Source organism: Gopherus evgoodei, chromosome 12 (assembly GCF_007399415.2).
Source record: "Gopherus evgoodei ecotype Sinaloan lineage chromosome 12, rGopEvg1_v1.p, whole genome shotgun sequence".
In the NCBI taxonomy this organism is placed as follows: domain Eukaryota; kingdom Metazoa; phylum Chordata; order Testudines; family Testudinidae; genus Gopherus; species Gopherus evgoodei.
In genome coordinates this window covers 6,857,928-6,876,942 of record NC_044333.1, presented here as the reverse complement: position 1 = coordinate 6,876,942, position 19,015 = coordinate 6,857,928, and the positions used below count along the sequence as shown (strand labels likewise).

The 19,015-nt window shown below is 53.3% G+C and overlaps 1 protein-coding gene across 2 annotated transcripts; it reads left to right on the top strand.

The window, feature by feature from the left end:
* Positions 1-78: 78 nt before the first annotated feature.
* Positions 79-14,305, top strand: USB1 (U6 snRNA biogenesis phosphodiesterase 1). Of its 2 annotated transcripts, none has more exons than XM_030581776.1 (7): positions 79-256; positions 1,937-2,091; positions 8,864-9,047; positions 9,634-9,687; positions 10,549-10,654; positions 11,875-11,958; positions 12,656-14,305. In XM_030581776.1, exons 1-7 carry the CDS (start codon positions 123-125, stop codon positions 12,758-12,760), a joined length of 822 nt encoding a protein of 273 aa, XP_030437636.1. In that variant the 5' UTR covers positions 79-122; the 3' UTR covers positions 12,761-14,305. The 2 variants fall into 2 exon arrangements, with proteins under 2 accessions (XP_030437636.1, XP_030437635.1); XM_030581775.1 differs by having other exon boundaries at positions 10,498-10,654.
* The last annotated feature ends 4,710 nt before the right edge of the window (positions 14,306-19,015 follow it).

The window sequence follows — 19,015 nt, the reverse complement described above, 5'->3', positions numbered from 1 at the left end:
CTGCAGCCTCCCGGCGCTGGAACCGCGCGGCCTGGGCCCAGCGAGCCGGGGGACGCTCCACGCTGCGGCGCCGCGGAAGAGGGGAGGCGGCCGCGGGCGGAGGCGATCCGCTGCCGGCCCCCATGAGCGGGGCGCCGCTGGTGGGCTACAGCAGCAGCTCCGAGGATGAAGCCGGCGGCTCCCCGGCAGCTGCGGGGAGAAGAGAGGAGGGGGAGGGGGAGCCGGGGACCCACGGAGCCGGCCCCGCCCAGACCAGGTGGGTTTGGTGCCGGGGGGGCTGCCTGGTGGAGGGGGGGGCCCGGTGCGTGCGGCCGGGGACTGGCACAGCTCCGCGCGTTTCCCCGCTTGGTTTCTCTCCTAGGTTTTGCTTCGAAGTGAAGTTTGGAGGTGAGAGGAAAATTGGGATCGAGTGGGGCTCGCCCCAGGCCTGCCCTGCAGCGTCCTCTGGGCCCCACGCAGCTCTGCCCATAGCCCTCAGCCCAGACCTCCCGGGGTTACTTCTGAGCCCCCACCAAGGCTTGTCTGCACGGGATCAGAGCCCGAAATATCTGGTGCTTAATAGCCCAGTCCAGGCCTCCTGAAATCAGGAAGTGCTGCAGGTCTGGAGAGAGCACTGGCAGATCTAGGGACTTGTCTATATGGGAACTATTGTGAAATAAACGAGTGTAAAAGCAGCAAAGAATCCTGTGGCACCTAACAGACGTTTTGGAGCATGAGCTTTCGTGGGTGCATCTGAGGAAGTGGGTATTCACCCATGAAAGCTCATGCTCCAAAACGTCTGTTAGTCTGTAAGGTGCCACAGGATTCTTTGCTGCTTTTACAGATCCAGACTAACACGGCTACCCCTCTGAAACTAGAGTGTGAATCTCCCCCCCTGTGGACACAATTATGTCCCCCCTGTGGACACAGTTATTCTGCACTAAGGGCACCTCTGTCCCTTTTAGTTTAACCCACTTTTGAAGATCTGCTAGCTCCCCTCAGTCCTGACCTGCAGGACCTCCTACCCTAGGCCTGGACTCCCCCTTAACCAAATACACTCTAACCCTGACCTGCACTGAATGTCCCTTCCTGTTTTATTTCTGGAGCTCTGCTAGGTGGCCTTAGGGTGACCAGACAGCAAGTGTGAAAAATCGGGACGGGAGTGAGGGGTAATAGGAGCCTGTATAAGAAAAAGACCCAAAATCAGGACTTCCCCATAAAATCAGGATATCTGGTCACCCTGGGTGGCCTGCTGGTTGTGCTGAATTGTGTAGTGGTTTGTCAGTGTCGGTGAGTAGGTTTGACAGGCCGTTTGGAGCTGCAGAATGTTCCGTGACTGTAAGATGCAGGACTGACCCAGGGCCAGGTGTGTGTTACTTTCCAGTTTGTCAGTGGCAGCCAGAGTTTGGTCATCCGTGTGTGATGTTGCATTTGGTAACTGAAGTGTTCTCTCTCATTTAAGTTTTGAAATATAGCATCATGGAAGTGTCTTCAGGACAAGAGTGAGGGCAAAGCCTCTGTTAGGGGAAGAAATAAGAATTGGTCATGGGGGTGCAATCGGACTGTGTGGGATTATCTGTCCTCTGCAAAACCACAAATATTATTAGCAATGGGTAGAGCAAAAGGAGACCTATTGGGCTTCTGAATGGAGTCAGGGCTTTAGGTTTCATAAAGGGAGGAAGGGAAGAGGGTTAAAACTGATTGCACAGGACAGGGCCAGCCACAGGAAGCTAGGGCTAACAGATGGAAGCCCTTGCATCTGAACCCTCCCTGGCTCTAGAACTCACTATAGAAGCTCTCCTTGCTGGCTGACTTTGGAGGAGTCTAGAACACATCTGTGCAAATGATGAAGGATGAGCCGTTGTCTGTGGTGCACCTAGCCGAGGACACTTGCCTCTCTGTGGGGTTGGGCCATACCTGTTAATTTCCTCTTCTTCTCCCCCCATCTCCCCAGCAGCATGCCAATTCCTCGCCTCCCTGTGCCGGACAGTGTCTTAAACATGTTCAGAGACCAGGAAGAGGAGGTCACAGATGACAGCATCAAGCATGGTGGACGAGTGCGCAACTTCCCACATGAGCGGGGCAACTGGGCGACGTACGTCTACCTTCCCTGTAGGTACCTTCAGGCCTGTCCCCTCTGTTTCCCCGGTACGGGGACAGTGAGTGCTGGAAAAGGGGAAGAAGTGAGAGCACTGGGGAGAGGAGCTCTCTGTACCAGTGTGGGGCTGGTGTTGGCAGGAACAGACGCGGGACAGAGACCCCGGGGAGTGGAGCCCTCCATGTCCCCAGCGTGGGAGCAGTGTAGGCAGGAGTAGGATGTACAGACCCGCATGTGTTGCCCATGGAGCAAATCTTGTGAACACCTGTCTCTGCACACTGACAGCGAGCCCAGTCCCTAGTGAGAGCCTTCGCTCCCATTCCTCATGATGGGCTTGGACATCTCTCTCCAGTGCCAGCTGTTTTCCAGTGGTGTGGTCAGTAAATGCACTGGCCTGTTAGATGGGTCTGGCACACCCTGACATTCTGTCCATTCAAACAGAGCGGGTAAGAGAGAGGCCTCCATTAGACCAAAGGAGTCAAAAGGGAAATGTGTGTGTGTGTATATTCAAGTTCCCATGTGATGTATCTTCTCCCGGATCTGCGGCTTGGCAGTAACTGCTAATTGATTCCTAGGTTGGTGCTGGTTACCTTTGTAAAATAAGGCGGCAGGGCCATGTAGAGGTTAGAACAGGAGACTGGGAATTGGGACTCACAGGTTTTATTCCCAGTTCTGTGCTTTATTTCCTCATGGGGAATAAGGATAATAATGATCCCCATTTTCACAGGGCCAGTGTGAGGCTTCCTTAGCGTGTGTAACATGTATGAGAATCCAGGGGTGTGATGCAGTAGGGACTGTCTGTGTGGGGAGTGGGAGAGCAGGGGAGGACTTTAGGGGATGGACGATGCCAGGGCCTGTAACCTGAGATAGGTAAGGGAGGGGAAAGGTCAACACCTTTGCCCGGGAAGGAAAAAAGGAAGGGAGTGGCAAGAGGGAAGCAGTTTGAGTTTGGGCTTGGGGCTGGATGGGCGGAATTCAGGGTATCCTAGCTAGGATCCAAGCACCTTGAACCCCCAGAAGGACTCGGTGGAGGGGTCCTGACTGTGCCTGCAAGCTCTACTGTAACCTGTGTTCCTGTCGTCCAATAAACCTTCTGTTTTACTGGCTGGCCGAGAGTCACTGTGGGTCCCAGGAAGAGGGGTGCAGGACCGGACTCCCCCACACTCCATGACAACTGGTGGCAGCGGTGGGAGATACTGCACCCCGTGGACGGCGCTTCATGCAGTAAGTGACTGGGGAGCAGTAAAACGAAGGGGTGATTAACCCCTGGGAGTGTGTGCCCAGTGAGAAGGACTTTGCAGTAACAGGGTCCCCCGGGGGATTGCAGCGAGCAGTCCCAGGGGCGGAGGAGTCTACAGCTCGACCCTGGCAGAGAGGTGGTGACCTCAAGAAGGGCTGGTGCACTAGGGGTCCCCCTGGAAACCGTGGGGAGCGGCAAGCACCCCGGCCTGTGAGTGGCCAGCAGGAAGATGTATGCCAAGCGGCGCAAGTGTGACCTGCTGGAGCTGTGCAAGCAGAGGGGGCTGTGCTCGGGGAGGCTCAGCAAGGACCAGCTGATTGCCCAGCTGGAGCAGGGAGATCGCATGAATGAACGGAGCCCTGTCTCTGAGGGAAGCAGCCGGGCAGATGCAGCGCAGGCACCAGGGTCTGTCCCCACTGGGAGTGGTCAGCCAGCGGACAAGGGCTTCCCGAGACCCCCCCCTTCCTAGGCCTAGGGGAAGGGCGGGGAGGAGCCCAGTGAATACCGAGGGCACCGTGACACCCCCGGCCAGCAGGGGATCCTCCCGGCGAAGCTCACCCCCCAGCAGGGGATCCTCCCGGCAACGTTCGGCATCCATGGAGCGGATGCGGCTGGAATATGAAAGGGAGCTGAAATGGGAGAAGCTCGAGTTAAAGAGGCAAGAGCTGGAGGAGAAGGCGAAACAGCGTAAACATGAGGAGAACCAGCGCCAGTGTGAGTGGGAGGAGAAGGAGAACCAGCGTAAACATGAGCGGGAGGAGAAGGAGAAACAGCGTAAACATGAGCTGGACCTGGCCCGGCTGAGGAGCAGTAAGGCTCCGGCTGCGGTGAGTGAGGGGGGACCCAAGCCTACAAAAAGCTTTGATAAGCACTTGCTGCCCCGGCGTAAGGAGGGGGAGGACATAGATACCTTCCTGACGGCCTTTGAGAATGCCTGCGAGCTGCACAGGGTTGACCCTGCAGACAGGATCACAGTTCTCACCCCCTTACTGGACTCCACAGCCGTGGAGGTGTACAGCCGACTGAAAGGGGCGGAGGAAGGGGACTACGAACTGTTCAAACAGGCCCTGCTCTGCGAGTTTGGGCTCACTCCTGAGATGTACCGGAAAAAGTTCCGGAGCCAGCGTAAAACCCGTGAGGTCACATACCTACAACTGGTCAACCGGGCGCAGGGGTATGCCCGCAAGTGGACAGCTGGGGCCCAAACTAAAGAGGACCTGCTTGACCTATTCATACTGGAGCACCTGTACGAGCAGTGCCCGTCCGACTTGAGGCTGTGGTTGATGGACCAGAAGCCGGAGAACCCACAGCATGCAGGCCAGCTGGCCGACCAATTTGTGGACAGTCGGGCAGGGGATGGAAGGGAGGAGTCTCGAAGGAGCAAGCCTGCCTCAACGCAGAGAGAGAGTCATCATGGGACCTCCCAAAGGGGGCCTATGGAGAACCCCCCCAAAAGGGGAACATCCAGCGGCAGGTCCCTCCGACCCACTCAAGGGGACCCACGAGACATGGGCTGCTATCGCTGTGGCCAACAAGATCACATACGGGCCCAGTGCCCCAAGCTCAGGGACAGACCAAACTGACCCAACCCGCAGAGGGTGGACTGGGTAAAAACCCAATCGGAGGAGGGGCTACATTCCCAGGAAATGGGGGCTGGCAACATACCACTTGTGGATGCTCCAGGCTCCAGGTTTTTGGTTTACCGGGTGGGCGCGGGGCTGCCCCTCCGGAAAGAGTGCATTGTTTCCCTGGAGATAGATGGGAGGAAGGTCACTGGGTACTGGGACACGGGCGCAGAGGTGACGCTGGCCCGGCCCGAGGTGGTGGCCTCAGATCGGATGGTGCCCGACACCTACCTGACCCTGATGGGCATGGGCGGGACCCCATTCAAGGTGCCCGTGGCAAGGGTACACCTGAAATGGGGGGCCAAGGAGGGCCCCAAGGATGTGGGGGTACACCGATATTTGCCCACTGACGTGTTAATGGGAGGGGACCTCGAGGACTGGCCTAGTAACACCCAGAGTGCCCTGGTCGTGACTCATAGTCAGAGTCGGCAAAGGGCACTGCACCCCGACAACGGGGAAGGTACTCGACCCGAGGTGCAGGACCCTAACCCAGGGAGCGGGGAACGCCCAGGGGCACGGTTCAGAGAGGCTGCGGCCTCAGACCCGGCCAGCAAGAGAGAGCCAGTCCCCATCCCTGTCCCAGCTGCTGAGTTCCAGGCCGAGTTGCAGAAAGATCCCTCCTTGCGGAAGCCCAGGGACCGGGCTGACCTTAGTGTGGTACAGACCATGAGGAGAGGTTGCAAGGAGAGGTTCCTGTGGGAGAAGGGGTTCCTGTACCGAGAATGGGCTCCCCCAGGGGAAGTAGAGTCATGGGGGATCAGGAAGCAGCTGGTGGTTCCCCAGAAGTTTCATCACAAGCTGCTGTACCTGGCCCATGACTTCCCTCTCGCAGGGCACCAGGGAATCCGACGCACCAGGCAGAGGCTGCTACAGAACTTTTACTGGCCTGGGGTGTTTACCCATGTATGACAGTACTGCCAATCCTATGACCCCTGCCAGAGGGTGGGGAAGGCCCGGGACAAGTGGAAAGCGGCTTTGAGGCCTTTACCCGTCATAGAAGAACCTTTCCAGAAGGTGGCCATGGACATAGTGGGACCCCTCAGCAAGACGACCCGGTCAGGGAAGAAATACATCCTGGTGGTGGTGGATTTTGCCACTCGCTACCCCGAGGCGTTGGCCTTGTCCTCTATCGAAGCAGACACAGTGGCAGATGCGCTGCTGACAATTTTCAGCCAGGTGGGGTTCCCCAAGGAGGTCTTAATGGATCAGGGGTCCAACTTCATGTCGGCCCTGCTCCGGTCCTTATGGCAGAAATGTGGGGTCCAGCACAACTGGGCCTCAGCGTATCACCCCCAGTCCAACGGGCTGGTAGAAAGGTTCAACGGGACGCTGAAGATGATGCTAAAAACATTTATGAACCAGCACCCACAGGATTGGGACAAGTACTTACCTCACCTGCTGTTCGCGTACAGGGAGGTACCCCAGGAATCTACCGGGTTTTCACCTTTCGAACTGTTGTATGGAAGGCGGGTAAGGGGGCCCCTAGACCTGATGAGGGACGAATGGGAGGGGAAGGCCGCTCCCGAGGGAGAATCAGTGGTGGAGTATGTCCTGACCTTCCGGGAAAGACTGGCCGAGCTCATGGGCCTGGCCAGGGAGAATCTGGCCCGAGCCCAGAGGAGGCAGAAGGTCTGGTATGACCGCACGGCACGGGCCCGTGCCTTCGCCACCGGGGATCAGGTGATGGTTCTCATCCCCGTGAGGAGAAACAAACTCCAGGCTGCCTGGGAAGGGCCCTTCAAGGTTATCAAGCAACTGAATGAGGTAAACTATGTGGTGGAGCTGTCAAACCGGGCAAATCACCGTCGGGTGTACCATGTGAACATGATGAAACCATACTATGACAGGGGGAATGTGGTGTTGGCCGTGTGTGGACATTGGGAGGGGCAGGGAGATGACCCCTTAGTAGATCTATTCCCTGGGACAAAAGCTGGTTCCCCCCTGGAGGCGATTCCCCTCTCTGATCAGCTGACCCCGGGCCAGCACGCTGAGATCAGAGGGGTGCTGCATCTATACCGACAGCTGTTTTCAAACCAGCCTAGACGCACTAATTTGACTGTCCACCGGGTGGAGACCGGGTCACATCCCCCTATAAGATGCTCTCCTTTTCGGGTCACTGGTAAAACTGCCCAGGATCTTGAAAGAGAGGTCAGGGACATGCTGGCTTTGGGGGTGATCCAGCCGTCTTCCAGCCCTTGGGCCTTGCCAGTGGTTCTGTTCCCCAAGAAGGATGGGTCAATCCGGTTCTGTGTGGACTATCGAAAGCTCAATGCCATCACCGTATCTGATGCCTACCCTATGCCCAGGACTGACGAGCTCCTAGACAAGCTGGGAGGTGCTCGGTACCTCACCACTATGGATCTTACCAAAGGCTACTGGCAAGTGCCGCTGGACGCAGATGCCAGGCTGAAATCGGCCTTTATCACCCCTCTGGGGCTCTATGAGTTTCTGACCCTGCCCTTTGGCCTCAAGGGAGCACCATCCACCTTCCAGCGCTGGATCAGCTACTGCGGGGGATGGAGAGTTTTGCCGTGGCGTATATTGACGACATCTGCGTCTTCAGCCAGACCTGGGAGGACCACATGTCCCAGGTTAAACAAGTCCTGGACCGACTCCGAAAGGCTGGGTTAACAGTAAAGGCTGAGAAGTGCAAGGTGGGGATGGCTGAAGTATCTTACCTGGGCCATCGGGTAGGGAGCGGCTGCCTGAAGCCGGAACCAGCCAAGGTGGAGGTGATCAGAGACTGGCCTGCTCCCCAAACCAAAAAGCAGGTCCAGGCCTTTATTGGGATGGCGGGGTACTATCGAAGGTTCGTGCCCCCCTTTAGTGCCATAGCCGGACCCATCACTGAACTGTGCCAAAAGGGGAAGCCAGACAAGGTGATTTGGACTGAGCAGTGCCAGGAGGCTTTCCGGGCGCTGAAGGAGGCTCTGGTTAGCGGCCCAGTTCTGGCAAACCCAGATTTTGACAAACCCTTTATGGTGTTCACCGATGCCTCAGACACGGGACTGGGGGCGGTGTTAATGCAGGAGGATGAAAAGGGGGAGAGACACCCCATCGTGTACCTGAGTAAGAAGCTGCTACTCCGGGAACAAAGCTACGTGGCCATCGAGAAGGAATGCCTGGCCATGGTGTGGGCCCTTAAGAAGCTAGAGCCATATCTCTTTGGGCGACACTTCACCGTGTACACCTACCACTCTCCCCTGACCTGGCTGCACCATATGAAAGGAGCCAATGCCAAGCTCCTGAGGTGGAGCCTGCTCCTGCAGGAGTATGACATGGACTTGGTCCATGTGAAGGGAAGTGCCAACCTGACAGTGGATACGTTGTCCCGGAGAGGGGGCCCTGAACTTCCCCAGGTCACTGGGCAGAGTGACCCTGCTCAGTTCAGTCTCGAAGGGGGGAGAGATGTGATGCAGTAGGGACTGTCTGTGTGGGGAGTGGGAGAGCAGGGGAGGACTTTAGGGGATGGACGATGCCAGGGCCTGTAACCTGAGCTAGGTAAGGGAGGGGAAAGGTCAACACCTTTGCCCGGGAAGGGGACAAAGGAAGAGAGTGGCAGGAGGGAAGCAGTTTGAGTTTGGGCTTGGGGCTGTGTGGGCAGAATTCAGGGTATCCTAGCTAGGATCCAAGCACTCTGAAAGCCCAGAAGGACTCGGTGGAGGGGTCCTGACTGTGCCTGCAAGCTCTGCTGTAACCTGTGTTCCTGTTGTCCAATAAACCTTCTGTTTTACTGGCTGGCCGAGAGTCACTGTGGGTCCCAGGAAGAGGGGTGCAGGGCTGGACTCCCCCACACTCCGTGACAAGGGGTTGCCACTGCTTTCTAGCTCATCATCGGGCTTACCGATCAGGCCCTCTGCGCAGGGGCAGGTGCTGTGCGGGAGGGTCAGGCTCTAATCCTGCTGCTCTTTTCCCTGGCAGGTGTAATCCAGGAGGAATTGCTGGAGCTGCAGGAGCTCCTGGTTTCCCATGCCCGCAGGTACGCGGTGTTGCTCACTGCCATGGAGGAATTCCACATCAGCCTCTCCCAGAGCGTGGTGCTGCGCTACCACTGGATAAACCCCTTGGTCCAGTCCCTCAAGGAACGTGTAGCCTCCTTCTACAGGTAGGAGCAGCAGAACCCTGGAGGCGCACACCCCTCGTGTCCCTCTCTCCTCGAGTCACTCCAGCCATTCCTAACCTCCCAGCCTGCTCTGACTCTGGGACTCCTAGCAATTCCCCGTGACGGGCTGTGGAGCCCGATTAATCCAGTGTCTGCTCTCGAGACCCCTACGCAGGGACTAGATCCTGCCCCATTGAAATCAATGGGAGTTTTTCCTTGGATTTGAATGGGTGCAGAATCTGGCACCAGATTAGTCTGGCGAGCGGGGCAGTGGCCTAGGAGGCTCTGGGTTCAGGAGCAGTGACAGTGTTGTATCGTCTGGCCTGGAGGTTGACTAGGCACAGCCTTATGCTATTTTGATGGCTAGGCTCGGGAAGTGCACAGCAGAGTGGAACCTCAGGTGGGTAATGACTGGTCCAAGCCCCAGGGAAGTTCGGTTTGGACTGATTCACCCTTGATAGAAATAGGCCTTTGCCCAGGCGCTTGGCCAGTGAGAGAAGCTCTGCTGCAGCAGCTTAATGGCAGGGCACTTCGCATCTCCTCCTTTGTTTCTTGCCCTAGTTGAATTTGCTTCTTTCCCCTATTTCAGGTTCTTCTGTACGGCCAGCCAGGTTAAGGTGTATACCAACCAGCACAGAACCAGGTGAGCGAGAAGCACAGCTGTCAACCCTTTAAAGAGCACTGGGGAGTAGGGGAAAGCTGGAGGTAGGAGGAGTGGATGGGGATGTTTCATGCTGTGCACAGACCCCTGGATCAATGTCAAGCAGCTTGGTGGCTGTGTGATGTGATGTGATATCTTCATTTGTCCCCAAAACCTGCTGCTGTCGGTTTTCATAGCCGTCCTCCCAGTCCCCGCCATCACTTCCAGGCTGGCAGCCCAAAATATATTGATAAATCCAGTTATCTGACTGGGCCAGTTCCTGACAGCTCAATGAGCAGGTACCTTTCCCTGGTGGTTTCACCTTGCACAGCAGAACCTCAGCTTTCATTCAAAAAATAATTTAAGCCTCTAGCCCTTTTAGCTGCAAAGGTGACTTCAGTGTAACCAATGCAGTGACGTCTGCCCGAGTCTGCAGGCAGCCTGTAACAATAGCCCTGACAAGTAAGAGCTATCCCAGTCATCTCTGTTGTATGTTAACTCTGAAGCCGAATAACGCTGATTTAAAATGTTGAGATTGTTAACCATTTCATTGCTGAACAAAGCACATGAAAAAGGAGGACAGTCAAACTAGGAAAAGTTGCCGACTCCATTGTGGGTGCTGGCTTGTGTTGGTGTCATGAGCGGATGGAACTTGGATAGCAGGTGGAGTTTAGGAGCGTTCCGCTACTTTTTTCCCCTCAGTCTGACATGACCCTGGGAAAGGATGGGGACTTGGTTGCCCTTAGCATCCTGCCCAAATTCATAGGGACTCTGAGGTAGAGTATTAACACTGCTCTTCCTGTGCAACAAAAGTTTGCTCGGAGGCTCTTCCTGCGCTCCATCTTTCTCCCTGTCTGTGCCCAGGACCTTTGTGGGCTTGGAGGTCTCGTGTGGGCATTCTCAGTTGCTGGAGCTGGTCTCGGAGGTGGATAAAGTAATGGAGGAGTTTGATCTCCCAACGTTCTACAAGGTAATGGTTTGTATCGTGTCCTCTCCCGCTTCGCTGCCTGTCCAAAACCTCAAAGGGAGGCCAGAGCTCTTAGCTGCTCCCCTGGCTTTAATATGGAGGCGGTGGCAACAAGTTCATAAGGGGCTTGAATTTCAGATGCAGCAAATAAAAGGAAGTGGGAAAACCTATCACAGTGTGAACTCGCCACTTGTGCCCCTCTCAAGGAGGAGCCTGGTTTGTCTGCTCTCATGTCATTCATTTATGCTGCTTTCCCGTTGGTGGCCATGTTGGTCGTTAATTACTGCCTGCAGTAGCGCCAAGCTTTCAAGGCCCTGTGCAGGGCATTTCCCGGCGGTCAGTGGCTGACTGGATCCAGGGCCTGAGGTCACTCGCTGCCAGTAATGCCTGGAGGTCGGTATTGCCAAATGAGAATGGGGCTAACACAAGCCTTTCACATCAAGAGCACATCCCGCCAAGCACTGTAGTGATTTTTAATCATTACCGTCCAATGGTCCGTCTGTGAAATGCGTTTCCTGGGTCTGAGCCCCATTCCCAGGGGACAGGGGGACGTGTCACAGAAACCACCACCAAAACTGGCCCCTTGTTGGCAGGAGAACGGCCTAGGGTTGTATGGGCCATGGAGAGTCCCATCCTGGTCATCTCTGAGGCACATTGGCGGGGCACTGTACAGGAAGCTGGCACTGATGCTGCCCATTCTGTGGACAGTCTCCTGAGCTGCCAGTCCAGTGTCTTTCACTGTGCCTAAATTCACTTACAGGGTTTGGGGGGTTTATTAAATAAATTCTGATCTCTGAGTCTATGGGCTGAGTTGTGTGCTTGCTTCTGGCTCAGAGGTGTCAAACAACGTCTCAGATCTGTATCTGTGTAGGAGGTGTTTCTCCACATGTTATGAATACATCTTGCAAAGCTGAGAGACGCTAGGCGGGGAAAGGCAGCCTTTGCTACTGATACCAGAGACAGGCAGCCTGGGAGCCAGGATTCATGGTATCTAATCCCCTCCCTGACACTGACTCGCATTGGGTCCCTATCTGTAAAGTAGAGATGATGATGCTTACCTATTTCGTGGTGGGTTGTGGGGCTTCACACATGTAAAGCGCTTGGAGATTCTGGGTGTTGGGACCCTGCAGGGCTGAGTTACACCAGCTCCCTGACTTTGCAGCCACTTTGCACTGAGCTGCCATTCCATTGCTCTGTCTGAGCTTCTGTATCTCTCTGTACAGAACCCGTCATTCCATATCAGCCTGGCCTGGTGTGTCGGGGACCTGACTGACAAGCTGGAAGGGCAGTGCCTCCAGGAGCTTCAGGTAACTCCCCATGCAGCTGTCTCCCAAGATGAGGGTGGTGGTGAGGGAAATGCAAGTAACACACCAGCCAGGTGTCTCTGGGGACAAGGAGGGATTCGGGTAACTTCCCAGCCACGTATCATCAGCTGGGAGCCTTCAGGTGGCTGAATTGTAAACCTTAGAGAGATGAGGGAAGAGAACCTTTTAGGTGGGAGTTTGAGTTTAATTCTGTTTCTCTAAGGGCTGGTCTACACTACGGGGGAAAATCGATCTTAGATACGCAACTTCAGCTATGTGAATAACGTAGCTGAAGTTGAAGTATCTAAGTCGAAGTATCTAAGATCGAATTACTCACCATCCTCATGGCGCGGGATCGATGTCCGCAGCTCCCCCTGTCGATTCCGCAACTCCGTTCGGGTTGGTAGATTTACGGAATCCATATAAGTGCGTTCGGGGATCGATATATCGCATCTAGATGAGAAGCGATATATCGATCCCTGAGCAATCGATTGCTACCCGCCGATACGGTGGGTAGTGAAGACGTACCTAAGGTGGTTTCTTTATGAGCTGCCTGGGAAGCCTGAGGACCTCCAGCTGCATCCTCTTCAGAAGGAGAGCCGTGGTCTGTGTGATGTGAGTGGCTGACTTGATCCGCGGGCAGCCTCCTGAGCTCACACACAGTGACGCTGCTCTTACGGACCCTGGGTGTGTTTTCCAGGAGATTGTGGATGGGTTTGAGGACTCTGCATTCCTGCTGCGATTCCAGTGGGATCAGATCCGCTGCAGATCTGGGAACAAGTTCTTCTCTTTCCCCTTGAGGTAGGAGACGGGAAGCCGCGCACTCCAGCTGCCCTGATGCCTCTGCTAACTGTTGGACAGTTTGGAGTTTCATATGCATGCCGAGCTGCTGTTCTCAGCTCATCAGCCTAGGGAGGTTTGTAGCCTCAAGCCAGGCTGCTTTTGTTTGAAGCCGCGGGCCCTAGATGTGTGTATATGTGAGGCTTTTAGGTTATTGTGCTGTGTATACTGCTGTCAACACAGGCCGTTCTAGGCTACCTGTGGTTGCCAGATGTGCTGATGTTTTAAGCCCTAGTCACCTTCTAGTGCAGAGGCAAGGGAGGTTGCTAAGGGAAGAGTGTCACACAGCTGAAAATTGCACTGCATTGCTAAGGGGCTCTAGAGCATAGTTCCTGTCCTGAGCTCTGAGTCGGTAGCTATTAACAGCAGGATCCAGGAGTGCAGAGTTAGGTCCTTCTCTGTTAGGACAGAGCATCTCTCTGCCTACAGCTGACTGGGGACAAGTGCCCTTATAAAACTCCTCCCCTCCAATGCCTTTATTGCCACACTGGAGAAATTGAGCATCAAATCCTCAGTCCAAGTCCAGGTGGGATTAAATCTGGCAGAGAGGGGGAAGGCCCTTGACTTTCAGTGCTAAGCAGCCTAACTCCAGTTTGGGACTAGTGGAAAGTGTTCAGTTTAAACTGATCCACGGAGAGACCTTGGGGAGGAGAAGAGCAGCAAGGCACTGATTTTAAGAGAATTTTAAAAGACACAGGGCAGGTTTTTATCTTAAATAGGAGGCTTGTCGTACTGCCAAATGCCCAGAAGAGGGCAGTGTTGGTTTTCCCAAGTGAACTGGCTAGCAATTTGGGGATTTGGCCAAGTCCAGAATTACCTGCTGTTGTTTAGCTTAATTTGGGCAAGCCAAGAACATCAGTCTCCAGGGCAGGGCGCACCTTGCACCAGGACTAACTCCACTTTCAAATGAATCAAGTTAACTGGATCCTGTAATGACCTCCCTGGACTTCAGCTCCTGAGGAGATCCTGTGCAGACTGTACTTTCCTGCCCGTGGCAGGTGCTTTGGCCTCTCAGACATTCTGGACAGGGCAGGCAAGTTATGTCCATCATTCCATATTTATCTGCCAGAAGAACCCAAGGCTTTTGTTTAGTATCAAACCCTGGTTTCTAGTTGCCATAAAGTTATTTTCCTGGTGTATTCTGGACATGTTCTGGATTCTTGGAAGTGTTGAGCATCTCTGCAGCTCCCATTGACTTCAAAGGAAATTGTGGATATTGAGCGCTTCTGAGACTCAGCCCCTCAATGGCCCTTCTCTCCATTGAGATAGCAGAGTGGGGTATCACTGGCCAACGCGGCTTTGAGAGACCAGTGTCGCAGGGGATTCATTGCCATTTAAAATCTTGCTAAGAAGTCCTTTATGTTTATCAACTTCTTACCTGCAATATTTGATTTCCAAAATTCTTAATGGACTCCCTGAGTGGGTTTGTAGGGGCCAGAAGATGAAATTCCCTGTTTAAAATTTTGTATTAAATATATAGCTAAATAAAACCTCCGATTTCTGCCTCTGGTCCCCGTGGCTGTTTTTTCATACAGACAGAAGTCTAACTGTTCTAGCGTGCGTTCGTTTTCTTCCAAGCCAGTAACCTGCCTGAGCTCAGTTCTGTCCAAGATCACTTCAGTCTATGCAGCCTTGCACTGAGTTACTTCTCTGTGGTCCATGGAGTTTAAGGGTAAGATCCTGGATCAGTGGACATTTTGATTCTAATGGGGCCAGGATTTCACCTCAAGCGTGCAGTTACCTTTAGCGGGAAACACTTCAACTCTCTTTCCTCCCTAAAATAATCTAGATATTAAGATCTTCCAGCTGTTCCCAAACAGTGATGTCTTGAGAGATCACGCTCCGTCACTATTCGTGATTATGAGGAACACTGCCCCAGCACTCCCCTCATACACAATGTAGTAATAATTTTTAAAAGCCTTGGTGAAATGAGCTCTTTATTCCACCCTGGTAATGGTGTGTTAGCGTGGCTGTGCTGGATGGGATGTGGTGGCGTCGACCTCTGCTCACACGGGCTCTCTGCCCATGTGAATGTGGCTTGCCCAGTGATGCACAACTTCATTGCTGGTGCTGCATGCTTGGTGTTATGAACAGGTTTCCCTGAGGGGGGCAGCACCTAGCTGTTGGGGCCGGGGGGGGCGGGGAAATACATTACACATCTCTATGGCCTGCCATTGGAGGATCTCAATGTGCTTTACAAACAACAACAACATAAAACGAACCCCCCTCTCTACTCTCATGGGTGAGTATCCTTAGCCACAATCCTACACATAGGGAAACTGAGGCTGGATGAAGTCACATGCCCAATGTCTCCCAGTAAGTCAGTTGCAGAGCTGGGAATTCTGTCCAGATCATGTCCCCCTCTCCTGGGTTTTAACTTCATGGCCTTTTCCCCCCTCATCCATTTGGCCCTCTTTATAACCCGTTAGCCACAGAGGGCAAAATTCTCTTTGTCCCATTTGCAAAGTGTCTTAAACACTTAGCAGCCCAAGACCCACTGACTTTCAGGGAGATGGCAGCTCGGCAGCCCCTTCTGAACAATGTACCCGTATCAGCTTTACTCATGGCTTGTCCCCACTAGCAATGTTCAGTTGGTAACCATGACAGCCCCCAGTCAGAGGCCAAAGCCAGCACATAGGGCCTTCATGTACTGTTTTTGCAGTGTAGGCAGGATTCCCTAACTGCTTCTGTAAATGGATTGGCCACTCCTCTGTTCTCCTAGCTCTCAGTGTGGAAGGACATCCCAGAGGTCATTGCTCCATGTGTTGCTGGTGCCTGTCTGTGCATGTCTCCCCCAATGAAGCACTATGGGACAGCTGGCCAGGTTTCCCAGGATGCACCAATACAAACCTGGTTAGGCGGCAGGGTGCTTGGCGCAGAGCGTGCACACAGTTATCGCAAGGTCATTGGGTGAACAAAGCTGCTGTTGTCTCTGCTAAACTCCTGGGTGTTTGTTGTCGCCAGACCTGCAGAGGGCTGCAAAGGCCCAGTTGCACTTGCAGTGTAGACGGGGCATGAGACGTGACATCCCATCGCTGGTCCCCTCAGTTGCTGGAGGCCATGATGGGAGTTGTATTGCAAGGTGAATGGGGAGAGGTTTCAGGGGGCGACAGCTAAGAGACCCCTGTAGGATGGTGAGAGGCTGGCTTGGTAGTGATCAGGATCTCAGCAAGGCCGTGTCTTGCTCAGTGTGTAGGTTGGTGGCCTGTGAAATGCAAGAGGTCAGACTAGATGATCTGGTGGTCCCGTCTGGCCTTCAACTCCATGACCTTGTTCATAGGAAGCCCTTGATACCTCACAGGAGCAGATCGCGAAATCGGGTTTGGCTCAGTGTGCAATAAGCATTTCCTTCGCCACTGTCAGTGCAAATACTCCTGTGCTAGTGCCTCCCTACCTAGCCCTGCAGGGCTGGGGCGTGTCCCCTCCCCAGCCTCCGAGCTTCTCCTTGGCAAACGGTGCTGTCTTTCCCTTCTAGCCTCTCCTGGATTTTAAGGGAGGGAGAATGAATCTGATTCCCTTATTTGCTTCCTTGTCAGTTCACCAGCCTCATTACTGCTGTCTGCTCCAGCTGGAGAAGCAGAGCTGTTTAATTACAAGTGCCACGCTGGAGCCAGCAAGGGGAAAACACCACTCCCTGGCTGATTGCTCTGCTCTCTGTGGGTGCATGCTTGGCAGGGCAGAGCAGTGCTGCCTCCCAGACCAGGGTTCTTCCCGGTGAGACAGAAGCAGGTCTGGATCTCAGCCACACACAGTAAATAGAGTGATGTCCATGAAGGCAATGGAGATGTTCTGGATTTACACTAGGGTGACTAAGCAGAGTCCAGCCCTGCCACTGGAGTGGTTTGCTCCAGTTGCTTGGAGCTGGGTCCTCCAAAGACACCAAGTGGTTACAACATCACTCGAGCACTGAGTGCATTCAGGTCAAGGACTGGAGCATCATCACCGCTTGAACTGATCCCTAGGATGTTCCAGGTCAGTTATGCTAGGGGTGTAATTGGCCCAACAAAGGCAATTACTGGAAGTAAATAGCCTTGTGCATCCAGAGGGTCACACGCTGAAATAAACCCGCTGGGAGATGGCTCAGCAGAACGTCAGTGGTATGTGCGAGAAACAGAACGGTTGTGTGGCAAGGCATGGTCTGTGCCTCATACAGCCTTGGCTAGGGAACTTCCTGCAGAACTGGACTCCGGCGTCTCAGCTTTCATTTTATTAAAAGCTCCATTTCCAGCCCTAATGGTTGAGAAGAAACCTTCCAACTGTTACTCAAGTGTGAGTGAGGCAATGATGCCTGGGAATTTGAAGAGAGCCTCAGCCAATAGCCTAGGGAAGTTTGAGCTACTCCCATTTGTCTCACTGAGGTGTTGACTCTGGAACGTATTAATGACACTTTACCTGTTAACTATTTCACTGCCAAAGTGTTTAGCAGAAATGGCCAACCAAACAGTACCAAATGTCCACACACACACATTGCATCAGGCTGTCCTTACCCTGTGACAGATCCTACCCTTCAGGTCTGTGTTTTCAATACAGAGATCTACAGCCTGTTCAAATTGAAATTGTGGGGGCAAGATATATTAGATGGACTCCAATTTCAAACTCCACACCAGACTGATGCTAGAGGAACTGTGTTATTCAGGCTTGTATTTAATTCAATAAATCCCATTTTAAATATATAAAAAAATCATTTTTATTTTGTCTGAATCTGACCCGGAATGCAAGGGGTCTGTACACCAAATTTAGGTCAAGCTTGCTGCAGGGGTTCTGCCTTGGATTTAATTCATTATTGGTTGTAAAACGCTTTGAGATCCTCTGACATGTACATTGAAGTGAAATAAACCTTAACTTTACCATTATAACCAGAGAGGCATTCACTGCCTCAATTGCTGCCTTGTTCCCTGCCAACAGAAGACCCTATCCCAAGCAGAGCTTCTGAGAACCAGAAAAGGGAAAACAAGCCAGAGACTCCATGCAGTCTCCTGCGGTACTTTGCTGTTGGTAATCTATTTACATGGAAGGTGCCTAGATACAACACTGATGGACAACAAGGCAAAAATCCTTAGAGAGAGAGAGAAAAGTGCAAGGTTTAATTCAGCGCACATGGCATACCCCTTGTGCGTGACACACCAGAGGTTTTTGCCCGTATGGAGGACAAAGTCCAGGCATTTAAAAAACAGAGTGGAGGTTATACAAACAAAGAAACAGTCTCTACAGACAGAATGCCCCTTTCCGACCTCTCCACCCTCGCATGCACACATGGGGATAACTTAGCACCCACCTTAATGGAATTTTAACATTTTCAAGGGCATTCACCTTAGAGAGGGCAACCAAGTTGGCACGTCAGCCCACACTGTTCAATGCACATGACAAGAGTTTGTAATGGAAAAGCCTCCTCCTTAACTGCTGGGTCACAACCACTGCACCCTAATACCTAGGCAATAGCACCTGTACGGTTCTGCAGACACCAGACAGCCATTTTCAAAAGTGACCACTGATTTCGGAAGGCCTCAATTTTTCACTGCCCAACCGAAGAGACTTTCAGAGTTGCTGAGCACTGGCAGCTCCCACTGACTTCAACTGGATTTTTTCGGTGCTCAGCACCTCTGAAAATCTGGCCCAAGTTAGACCCAAATATTTGAGACACCCAGAATGAGTGACAGGTTTCGGAGTGGTGGCCATGTTAGTCTGTATCAGCAAAAAGGAGGAGAGTACTTGTGGCTCCTTAGAGACTAGACTGCAAGCACTCCTCGTTCTTTTTCCAGAATCAGTGGCCACTTTCAGTCATTTTGGCCAGTGTTCATGGTCTCACTGGTTCCTTCTCATGTGTTAGCCAGGATCTGAGCCATCTACTCAATCCCTCATACTCACAGTTATAGTTCTGCCACCATAACCTCATAGTGTAGCTGTGGACTGCAGTGAAGGAAGGGGGTTTTCTAGCACTCTAGGAACTCCACCTCCCTGAGCGATGGTAACTGGGTCAAAGGAAGCAGTTTTCTGGGGAGGGGAGGTGGATTAAGTCAGCATAGCTCATGAGTGCTGGAACAATTTGTATAGTGGGGGTGCTGAGAACCACTGAACCAAACTGTAAACCCTGCATATAATGGAAAGGAAACCCCTTCAAGCCAGGAGGTGCAGCAGCAACCCTACTTCCAGCATCTATTGGCATAGCTATGTCATTATAGGTTTTGAGCATAGACTGGCTCCTGTCCAGTATCTCTGAAGC